Source organism: Equus quagga, chromosome 14 (assembly GCF_021613505.1).
Source record: "Equus quagga isolate Etosha38 chromosome 14, UCLA_HA_Equagga_1.0, whole genome shotgun sequence".
Classification (NCBI taxonomy): domain Eukaryota; kingdom Metazoa; phylum Chordata; class Mammalia; order Perissodactyla; family Equidae; genus Equus; species Equus quagga.
Genome location: NC_060280.1, coordinates 13,143,650 through 13,155,234, shown reverse-complemented (window position 1 = coordinate 13,155,234; position 11,585 = coordinate 13,143,650). Strand labels below are relative to the sequence as shown.

General features: G+C 35.3%; 1 protein-coding gene across 1 annotated transcript in view; it reads left to right on the top strand.

Moving 5' to 3' along the window:
* The window catches only part of C14H11orf58 (chromosome 14 C11orf58 homolog), an 11,907-nt gene extending 544 nt beyond the window's left edge, over window positions 1–11,363 (top strand). Inside the window, exons 2-5 of the mRNA XM_046686175.1 lie at window positions 5,379–5,462; window positions 8,145–8,205; window positions 10,042–10,151; window positions 10,890–11,363. Coding sequence (XP_046542131.1) covers window positions 5,379–5,462; window positions 8,145–8,205; window positions 10,042–10,151; window positions 10,890–11,120 — 486 coding nt within the window. The 3' untranslated portion in view covers window positions 11,121–11,363. The remainder of the gene's footprint in view (window positions 1–5,378; window positions 5,463–8,144; window positions 8,206–10,041; window positions 10,152–10,889) is intronic.
* Window positions 11,364–11,585: the final 222 nt, after the last annotated feature.

Sequence of the window (11,585 nt, the reverse complement as noted above, 5' to 3'; positions counted from 1 at the left end):
TTTGGGGGGCTGATGAAGGTTTTTTTGTCGGGCCTTTCTACTCAGGGTAGAGGGGGCAAGACCCTCCCTGTTTTAGACTTAAAATGCTCCTGTCACAATGTCAAGATGTTCGTGCATATTTGGACGGATTTTCCGGCCGAAATTATTTTGGCAATGTGCTGTTAGGAGTAAACCGAGAACAGTATTGAACGGAAAAATTGTACCGGCGGAATATTTTGGTAGTGGCGCATGGTGGTGAGGTCTAAGACGTTGAGACCTAGAAGCCCATTTTGGTGTCAAGTACCTCCCTTCCCTCTCCGCCTCCCAAGTTTGTCAGTTTAAATAGCAAATCATTCATTCCTTCAAATCCATTAAATATTTACTGCTTTGCCAGGTGTTGGGAATTCAAAGATGAATAAGGATAGTGCTTATCCTAGCCTTTTTGTGTGTTTGTCCTCGCTCCTAGCGCAATGTCATGGAGACTGCAGTAACCAGTAACTGGTCCTTCACACGATGGATAACTGCCGTGGGAACGTTGATGGGAAAATTTTCTGGAGGGGGCATGGAGAGGTCACTTTAAGGATAATGAAGGGACGACATCTAGCTTTATTTCGGTTATTGTTTAAAGCACTATCAATTTCTGAACATGTAGAATTCTTCGTTTTCTATAGTGCAGTTCCATACCTTTCATAATACTTTACTTTGTTAACCATAAAAGCCGCACTGGCTACTACGAGTGCATCAGTTGTAGCAAATGAGATGAAGTTAAGACCCACCCCTTTTGAGTGAGTGGTGGGGTTAGGTCCGGAATGGTAAGGCTCCTTAAAGAAATTGATTTTAGCTTTGCAGAAAAATTAGTAATCAGTAAAGATTTGAGGATGAACAGTTATATAGTGAGATTTATTCATGTCCTCTGTTCCTCCCTACAACTGGCTTTTATATCTTTTCTGTTAATATGGTCATTGTCGGGCATTTATCTAGGCTTTTGAGTGACCTGGGTGTCATTTAAAAGCTGTTGCATTGTTTTCCTCCTGGTATTTAACTGTGACTTGACTTCTAGAATGTCAGGCATGTATTTTGCTAGACTCAGAGAAATAAGCTTTTTAGCTTGATGGAAAACTGTTGGTGATAGTAGGTAATTTAACAAAGTTGTTAAAAGAAGTTAATTCTCTACAGCTTCTGATGGAATCAGTTTAAGCTAGGTGACCTTTAAGACTTTTTTCCAGTCTTATAAGCATTCTCTTTGAAGGAGATGGTTATAGTTGCCATTCAGGATTAGGGCCTAGGACCTTCACACACTATGTAAAAATGATTATGTTACTAATTTTATCTTATAGTACAATACAGTAACCTGTTCCTTAATAGTGCTTTTTTTTTTTTTTTCTTTAAATTTTTTTTAATTTTTTCCTTTTTCTCCCCAAAGCCCCCCAGTACATAGTTGTGTATTCTTCGTTGTGGGTTCTTCTAGTTGTGGCATGTGGGACGCTGCCTCAGCGTGGTCTGATGAGCAGTGCCATGTCCGCACCCAGGACTCGAACCAACGAAACACTGGGCCGCCTGCAGCGGAGCGCGCGAACTTAACCACTCGGCCACGGGGCCAGCCCCCTAATAGTGCTTTTTTTAAGTCAGTTTCTTTCATATGAATTTTATTTTTGTTGGTAATTGGGAGTTATCTTTAAGTACTTGTTTTTAAAATATTTTTTAAATTATATATTTACGAAAATTTTAAATATATTTTACATAAAAATAAATATATATAAAATATATCTTTATATAAATATATATATATTTTTTTTTTGGTGAGGAATATTGTCCCTGAGCTAACATCTGTTGCCAATCTTCCTTTTTTTGCTTGAGGAAGATTATTGCTTAGCTCACATCTCTGCTAGTTTTCCTCTATTTTGTATGTGGGATGCCATCATAGCATGGCTTGATGAGCAGTGTGTAGGTCCATGCCCAGGATCCGAACCTGTGAACCCCAGGCTGCCAAAGGACAGCGTGTGAACTTAACCACTATGCCGCCAGGCCAGCCCCTAAAATATGTTTTTAAAATATACATCCAAATTGTAGAAAATCAACTAATTATAATATGTAGTTGATCGACAGTTTCTAATGAACATCCATTGAATGTAAAAGATAATCGAAGTTTTCTTTGCCCACTGACCTCACGTGTTAAATGGGGGTAACAGAATATTTTAAAAGATAGTAAAAGTAGATGGTAAATCACGGAATCCAACTCAAGGAAAATGCTGACAGTGTTAGAAGTAAATTCTCAGCATTACCACATTATGTATTGAGGAGGTAAATTGATTGCAGTTCCATAATAAAGGGTATTAAGGATGAAGACAACTTAAAAATGGTTTCATTGGTTTGATTGGAGTGGAGAAGTGAAAGCTATCTTTTAGGGAATAGGAGGAGTGGGGAGGTTAATTTTAGTAACTGGTGGAAGACCTCTGAGAATGTATCAGGCACCCATGTGCTTTTCAGAATGCAGCTCTTGACAAAGGTACTTGCCGTTGTATACTAAGGTCTTTGAAAGGAAGAACCAGAAGGACTTCATGACTGAAGAAAACATTAGGATTAGAAATTGTAAAGGAAAGGTTATTTATGTAAAGATCTTGAAGATATTTGCAATTTTAATAGAGAGTTTGGGAAAATTTTGGTTTTTAGGCAATTGCTTAATTTTTAACTGTAGCGTATATATTTTTATAACTATAGTTGATAAACTGCTTTTGCATACTGTCTCATTTGATCATGTACAGTATGATGTGGGAAAAGCAGAGGACTTAAAGCCAGAGGATCGAAGCAAGTCGCTTAGCCTCTTTGCCTCAGTGTACTTATTTATTAAATGGTCTCTTGAGAGACTGTAAGTGAAAAGTGATTTGTAAGTTGTAAAACATTATGCAAGTCTTAGGTGGTGTTATTCTTAAGACAGTCTTTTAAAGAAGCCTATGTAGATAAGGAATTAAAACTGAGAAGTTAAATCCCAGGTCCAGGCTCACAGAGAGAAAGGAATTTAGTGAGAATCAGAACTTACGCTTCATTAGTACTTCAGTTTTTATTTTTTTAACTATATTGAGGCAAAAAAAGTTAGGAGCTAAATTGGTCTATGAAAAGATTATGAGCTGTTAGTGGAAAGAAGTAGAGATTTGGAATTTATGTAGCTGAAAGGAAAGCATGAAAGCTTCTAAGCCCGTCGCTAAACGTCATTTAGAAGAACAGTAAGTGGATGTCCACTGTGGTACAAATACTTTAACTCTCATATGTCCAGGAGAAATGGTCATCAGTTTCTTTTATATTCTATTAGTCTTTTACAAATAATTTTCAGAAGTAAGAATAAAGGGACAATGAAAAACAGCTTTATAGAATTTTAATATGAATTTAACCATAGCAAACCAAATTTCTCTTCCACATTTTCCTGACAGATATACCCAAAATGATTAGCATCCTCTGAATACAGCTAACTGCTTATCAGTTGTCATGTGTGAAACTGGAACATATAATTTCAGATTTCAAATCTGTTTCTAATAGATTTTAGCTTTACTCTAGTTCTTGCATTTGCATCCTCAAAATAAAATACTTGAAGAATTTTTTGAAACCTTTGCGCATAATTTTGTGTTGAAAAAGGAGGTTGTCTGCTCCATAATTGCAAAACATTTTCATTTTTAGGTTATAAACTCAATTAGAATGATCAGTAATCCATCGAATGTTTTCATTTCTACATTCCTTCTGGTCACCTTTGTATACACACCTGGCTTCAGCATTTGTCCACTTACAAACCATATCAAGTAAACTTTGGTGTACAAATATCATAAAAGAGGAAATGAAACAGTCACATCTTTTTAGAAAAACAAAATACTCCAGGCTCTTATTACAAAATGTTGCAAGATGAAGTCCTTCCTGTTGAATGACTCCCTAGATGAGAGTACCATATTTCTTTTTTGTCCTTTTTTATTTTCTTTGTCTCATTGATGCCTGGTTTGGAGAAAAGTTATCTAGTATTTTATCATCCAAAGACTCATAGTCTAAGATTTTTGCATATATAATTAATTTTGCCATCATCATTAGTTTAGAGTACACTACCTGTTATTTTGCATTCACCACCTTATTCGTCTAATAATTGTGAAATGCCTTCTGTCAGTTTTCAATTCTGAATTCTCAGCTGTGTCCAAAGAAAGCTAGAAGCATACAACAGAGAGGTGATATCTTCTTGAAAGATGATGCAGTGCTTCAGACAACATCATGAGAAAACTCTTCTACCATTTTTCTAATTTCTTATTTTAGTAATGTTTAGCATAGTTGGAAATAATTGATGAATTACAATGAAATCTTACATTTCTTTGAAGATATAGGGAATTATAATGAAGTAATTCTTAACGTTTGTTTCAAGATATAGAGAAAAATATCTCTAGGATGCTATAATAATCTTAGACTTAAAAGAGGGTTCAATAGACCCATTTGATAATTATAAGATAGAATGAGTTTTATTCTGTTCTTTAAAAAAAATTAATTTTCAAAAAAAAAAAATTTAATTTTCGGGGCCAGCCCAGTGGCGCAGCGGTTAAGTTCGCACATTCCGCTTCTCGGCTGCCTGGGTTTTGCCACTTCAGATCCCGGGTGGGGACATGGCACCGCTTGGCACACCATGCTGTGGTAGGTGTCCCACATATAAAGTAGAGGAAGGTGGGTATGGATGTTAGCTCTGGGCTAATCTTCCTCAAAAAAAAGCCAAACAAAAAAAAATTAATTTTCTCTTTGTTCTTTGGAAGACCTGTAAGAAAGAATAAAAGTCATTAACATATTGATCCTTACCAGTAACTAGAAAGGCTCAAAAAAGAACGTGAAAAACAAAAACTGGGTCCAGTAGACTCTGATGTTATATTGTCTTTTTGAATATCTTTAAAGCCAGAGCTTTTTAACTTCAGTTTACAACTGGCAGCCATCAGGGTTCAAAGTACTAGGTGCCCTAGGGCCCTGCAGGCTCCAGGGCAGTAGGTCTCAAAGTGTGTTCCCCCGACATCAGCAGCATCATCATCACTTAGGAGTTTGTTAGAAATGAAATCCTCAGGCCCCACCCCAGCCCTACTGAATCTCAAACTCTTGGGGTGGAACCTAGCAGACTGTGTTTTAACAAGCCCTCCAGGTGATTCTGTTAGGTGGAAACTTTTGAGAGCCAGAGCTCTGGCTGCAAAAGAACCAAAGGCTTCTGCCTTGAGGTAACAGAAAGAGAGTATGTTTTAATTCAAATATGATGCGTGTACTTAACTTCCTAAGTAAGAATGAGCCCCGTTTATTATTAAAACTGACAGGAAAAAAACTTGAGATTTATTGGTAGCCTTTAAATTTTTTAATATTTATTATGCAAAGAAAAAAAAATAATTGGCTAATTTGTTTTCCAGCTTGGATCTAGCAATTGGGAGGCAGCAGACTTAGGTAATGAAGAAAGAAAACAAAAGTTCTTGAGACTCATGGGAGCTGGAAAGGTGAGCATCAGACAGTATATGTTTTTATTTTTTCTGTGGAAATAATGCCTTTTTTGTATGTTAATTGAGAAGGACTGAATACACTTGGATCCCATTTTCCTGTTCTGCATGATTACTTTAGGCTTTGAGAAATAGAGCCGGCCTAACCGAGCACTTAAAATGTATACTATTTCTGAGCCACTTCTAGGATTCCGAGTGCCTCTGAGCAGTAAGGTTTAAAGACTATATAGAGAAAAACAATTTGGTTTGAGGAGGCTCCTATGGAAGAAAGAAGATGTGAAAGTTTATGATTTGCCATCCATTAGCTTGATGATTTGATACAAGGTATTTCTGGGCAGACCACTGGATAGGTCTTTCATATTTTATAGCGCCTCCCAGCCCTTGAAATAGTAGGCAAGGGAATAGCCTTTATCAGAAACCTAATTTTAAAAGTGTTCATTATATTTTAAAATCCCTTTCAGTTTGATTAACAGAAGATATAGAAAATAGGTGCCAGGAAAACATCACCTATTGGAAAAAACCCTTCTTGTTCCTAGCAGTTCATTTTTACATGCAAATACAGTGATCTCTAGACATTTATTTTTTGCAAGCAAGTAAATTTACTTTCCTAACATTGTCCCAGTAGTCTTCCTACAAACCTAATGTGGAAGAAATAGGAAAACTTTCTTCTCTTATAAGCTCCTTAAAATGAAATTCTGCTCTTTGTCTTTTGTTATTCATGTGGGAATGCATTCATGCATTTTCCCAACAATTATTGACCATCTACTACATGTCAGGCACTGTACTAGGTCCTTGGGGTCACATAGATCAGTAACGCATGTTTGGAGCTATCATGTAAGGGAGGAAACCAGATAGTACAATATAGAATTATAATTGCTCTGAAAGAGCTACCCACATAGTGCTGTGGAATCAACAGACAAGGGTAGCTAACTCCAGCTTAGGAGCACAAGGAAGCTTCCCAGAAATAGAATTGATCTGAATCTGAAAGGATGAGTTAGCCAGACCAGAGCGCTGGGGTTGAGGGTAGGGAAAGAGCATGGAAAACATTAAGACCTATACAAAGGAAGCATTTGTATAATATCTCATCAATCCAGATTTCTCCATAATTTGCAATTTGTTACAGAAAGTAGTCTGAAGTTTCTCTTGGTTCATGCAAATAAAAGATTTGCTAAGGATATATAAAGTAAGTAAGAGTTTATGGGGCATGCTTAACCTAGTAGAATGAAAACTCTTTTAAGTACTTAGGAAGAACACCCTAACATAAAATGTATCAGATTTAGCTACCAGTAGTCAATTATATCTCAGTAAAACTGGGAGGAAAAAACCAGATTGAATGATTTAAAAAAAAAATTGGCTATCAATAAATGGGCCGTTCAACATACGTTAAATTCTTTGCAATATTGTCATGTTAAAATAACTTGATGCCATTATGTATGTTCACATCTTGTTAATAAGATGTTTTCTGTGATCTAAAGAAGCAGCATATTGAATCACTGATGTGCTTGTGTGTTAATGGCATCTAAGGCAATAAGCATTAATGCTTGAAGCTTTTCAGTAGTGTCATCTTTGGGAATGGAGAATATGTCATTTCAAAATAGGAAGATTTGTTATTTACTGTATCTTCACAGATGATTGGTTAAGATTGCTTTGCAAAGTCACATTTAATCTCACCTTCACTCTGTTTTAGTGAACAGTTTATTTCATTACCTTACATAGCTGAATATAAACCACAGAGTGGATTGCACCTAAGTTGAGAGTAATTATATAGCCTGATAATTGGTAATGAGTCAGATTTATTTTTATATTTTATAGAACTAGATTCTTCTAAGTTCTATTCTTTTTGACAGTTTGAGATTGGGTGTTCATTGTGGTCATAGAAATGAGCTAGCTATTTGTGATGTTGTAAATACTAATTATTTTCATTTTTTATATTTTGAAGATCTATCACTTTGTTCATGTAATTCTATTATTTCATTTTGTCTAGCTAAATAATCTCATTTGCTTTCTCTCCATGAGATATGTCTGAGGCATCAGAAAGAGAAAGTGGGAAAGTTAAAGCAACTCATTTCACAAGCGTTTTAAGAAAATGTTTAGATTGACTCAGTTTTCTTTTTTTTTTTTAAGATTGGCCCTGAGCTAACATCTGTTGCCAAGCTTCTGTTTTTTTCTCTTCTTCTCCCCAAAGCACCCCAGTACATAGTTGTATCTTCTAGTTTGAGTGCCTCTGGTTGTGTCGTGTGGGATGCCACCTCAGCATGGCTTGATGAGCAGTGCCATATCCGCACCCATGATCAGAACCAGTGAAACCCTGGGCCACTAAAGTGGAGTGTGCGGACTTAACCTCTCGGCCACGGGGCTGGCCCAGACTCAATTTTCTGGTTATCTATCCATCCCATTTAAAATTCCAACTTGATTTCTACGTACTCTTTACCCCCTTCCTCTGCTCTGCGTTTGTTTTAATGGCACTTACTACCTTCTAACATACTATACTTACTGATTTTTTTCCCCCTCCACATCCCTACCCTTGCTAGAATATAAGTTCCGTAGACAGGGATCTTAATTTAGTCCTTTTTCATCACTGTATCCCAGAAGTCTGGAACAGTGTCAGGCACATAGTAGATACTCAATGATTGTATTAAATTAGTGGTCTCAAATTCTAATACATTTTCTGCTTTCTTATAGAAAGAACATACTGGTCGTCTTGTTATAGGAGATCACAAATCAACATCTCACTTCCGAACAGGTAAGAAAGTAAAATATAATTAAAGTGGAGGTGCTAAATTTGAAGTATGAAATATTTGTAAATATTTCGGGATATTCTAACTTCTGTGTATAGTTGTGTTGATTAAAATATTAGAATTGGAAATGTATATAATAGATATAAGCATGTAATTAGTATATGCTTTGATTTTTAAAAGATTTGGGAGGGGCCAGCCCCATGGCTGAGTGGTTAAGTTCACGCACTCTGCTCCGGCGGCCCAGGGTTTCGCCAGTTGAATCCTGGGCACAGACATGGCACCACTCATCAAGCCACGCTGAGGCAGCATCCCACATGCCACAACTAGAAGGACCCACAACTAAAATACACAATTATATACCGGGGAGCTTTGGGAGAAAAAGGAAAAAATAAAATCTTTAAAAAAAAAAAAAAGATTTGAGAGTATACATCAATGTAATATTCTGCCAAGGCACTGACCTTTTCTTGTCTTCATTTTTACTGATTCGCAATATGTATTTTAATTGTAGTGAGGCTTTAATGCCTCATCTTGCCAACTGTAGTATGTATAAAATTGATCTTTTTAGTTTTATAAGTTATTTAGTAAACAGTGTTTTAGTTGGCATATTATACTGGTTTTTAGTTTATTCACTGAGTTTTACTTTGAAATCTTTGAAGAATATAAACTCATTGCAAAGCCTGAATAAATTAACTCTTTCTTTTAATTTTAGGGGAAAAAACTTACTAAATAAAAACTGGAAATGAATTTGAATTTGGATTTGAATTCAGTCTGCTCAGAAGTGAAGTTTTCTACTATTTAAAATTGACATTATTAACAACAGGGCATAATGACCTAGATATATTTAACAAAACTTTTAATTACTTCAATTAACTTTATACTGACCTAGAATATGTAGCATATTTTAGAAATTAATAGGTCTTTTATTTTTCTGGTGTTAAGCAGTTATTTCAAACTGATTTGCATTGCTACAAAATCAAAGAGTTCCTGAGCTTTGTAGAATGGAAATATATTTCACTGCTGCATTTACTTTTTTAAACTGGGGCCTTTATGAGTACAAATAATGCTAAGCATACCATTTGTGTTTAAAAAGTGAAATTTCTTTTATATTTACAAATTAAAATGTCACGCACAGAAAGCTTCAGTGGTATTGGTACTATTCCAGTTCTTGAGAGGTAAGTTCATGGGGATTGTTTAGTATTCTGCTTCATAACTTATATTCGACAGAATAGATAAAAAAATATATATCAAATGTGTGATAAATAGGTTTATGTTGTTTTAGTAAACTGATGTGCAAAGAAAGGCATAAAGGAGATTCATTACAGGGTCATTTTATATAGCTATTCTCTGAACAGAATGTCACACCTTTTCATTATTTCTGTTTAAAGACAGAAGCTTTTGTTTGTTGGAGGGTTTTTTTGTATGTGACTAGGAGAAAGCTTTCATTTTCAAGAGAAACAGTTTATTAGACTATAAATAAGCTAAAAGAAATAATGTTCAAAGTTATTGGTAATTCATATTTATAATGTCTTCAGGGAGTTCTGAGACTTATGGCTGGTTTGAGTTATCACATGGAAAAATAGAAGTTCTTCACCTTTTATAAATAGTTTTGTAGTCCAGAAGGTTGGTTACTAAAGAAGTAATTAGAAATACAGTCTTCAGTTATATTGTGTCTGTTAGGTAACTACTCGTGGTATAGAAACCCATCCACAAAATTCGTTGTAAAATTAGTCACAGAGAAATCAGCCCTGAATATAATAGCATCTGTATTATGGGTTGTTTTGTGTAATCACATATTTTTATTAATTTGACTGAAACATAACCAAAGTACACTGGACATGCAGGGGAAGAAGACAAGAAAATTAATGAAGAACTGGAGTCTCAGTATCAGCAAAGTATGGACAGTAAATTATCAGGAAGATATCGACGACATTGTGGACTTGGCTTCAGTGAGGTAGTAATTAATGTATTTTCATTACGCGGGAAGATGATCGATTTCCAATTTGATGTCCTTTATACATGTTAGATTACTCTAGCAATCAAGAATCCTGTATAAAAAGCTTTCTTTATACGGTTACTTAAAATGTTTTTATATACCCAACTAGATCTTTGTAGATGGAGATATTTTTGAGTTTTATAAATATATTTTCTGATAGAAACTTTTTGTAAATTCTGCTTAGATAATCATTAGGGCACGTCTTAAATAGGCATGAACAACATACTAATAACTTAGATGAAATATTTCATGTAAAAACTGGTTAAGGAGAGTTCTCAGTTGTTTCCTAAGTCATCTCTTACCATATTATAACTACTGGTTAATTACTCCAAAGTAAAGTAATATGTAAAACTGTTTTCCACATTTCATGGACCAGTGGTTAACTTGCCTTATTTACTTTAAGAAATATTGTTTCTTTCAGGAAGATATAATACATTGTTTTCAGACTAGGGGGAGAGGGGACAGGTGAGTGGTCTTTAGAGCCCTTTCTTAAAACAAAATCCTACTCAAGTCCCAGTGTATAAAACACAGGAAGATGCCTGAGTCCTCGGCCCTTCCCTTGGCAGCCTCTAATCATAATAGTCATTGATTTAATGGCTAGAGTGGGCTGTTTTAAGACTGTGGCAAAAATGAGGGTCTTTCCCAGTTTTTGTACTGGTTAATTGTATTTAAGAGCCTGTTGATTGATGTTCCCAGGTGGAAGATCATGATGGAGAAGGTGATGTGGCTGGAGATGATGATGATGATGATGATTCACCTGACCCTGAAAGTCCAGATGACTCTGAAAGTGACTCAGAGTCAGAGAAAGAAGAATCTGCTGAAGAACTCCAAGCTACTGAGCACCCTGATGAAGTGGAGGATCCCAAAAGCAAAAAAGATGCAAAAAGCAACTATAAAATGATGTTTGTTAAATCCAGTGGTTCATAACTCGCAAACACTTAGTCTTTGTATTAAAAGTAAGCCTTATTGTTAGAATGCACAGTGGAGGACTGCTTGTAGAGCACAGACCTTTGTATTATAATTTTTAAAAAGGCTCTTTTAAATAATTACAAAGAGTGTTTGCTTTCAGATGCCATGGGTTACACTTTTATGGGCATGACTATAACCATTTTTGTAAAGAGTGAGAGTTGTATAAAATAAGAAATAAATACAGTACTCAATTTCCTTTCATATTAGCATCATCAAACAATCTCACCTTTTTACCCCTTTAAATACAGTTATGGGGGAGATACTATTTTTTGTTTGTAGTAGCTGTTTCATCTCTTTGTTCCTTCATACTTTTCTCTTATAAAAAGTTTATCTGATACTGTGATGTGTTCATGAAAAATACTTTTATTATACTTTGTTATAGTAGAACTATTCATCATGGATATTTCTGCTGCCAATAACAAT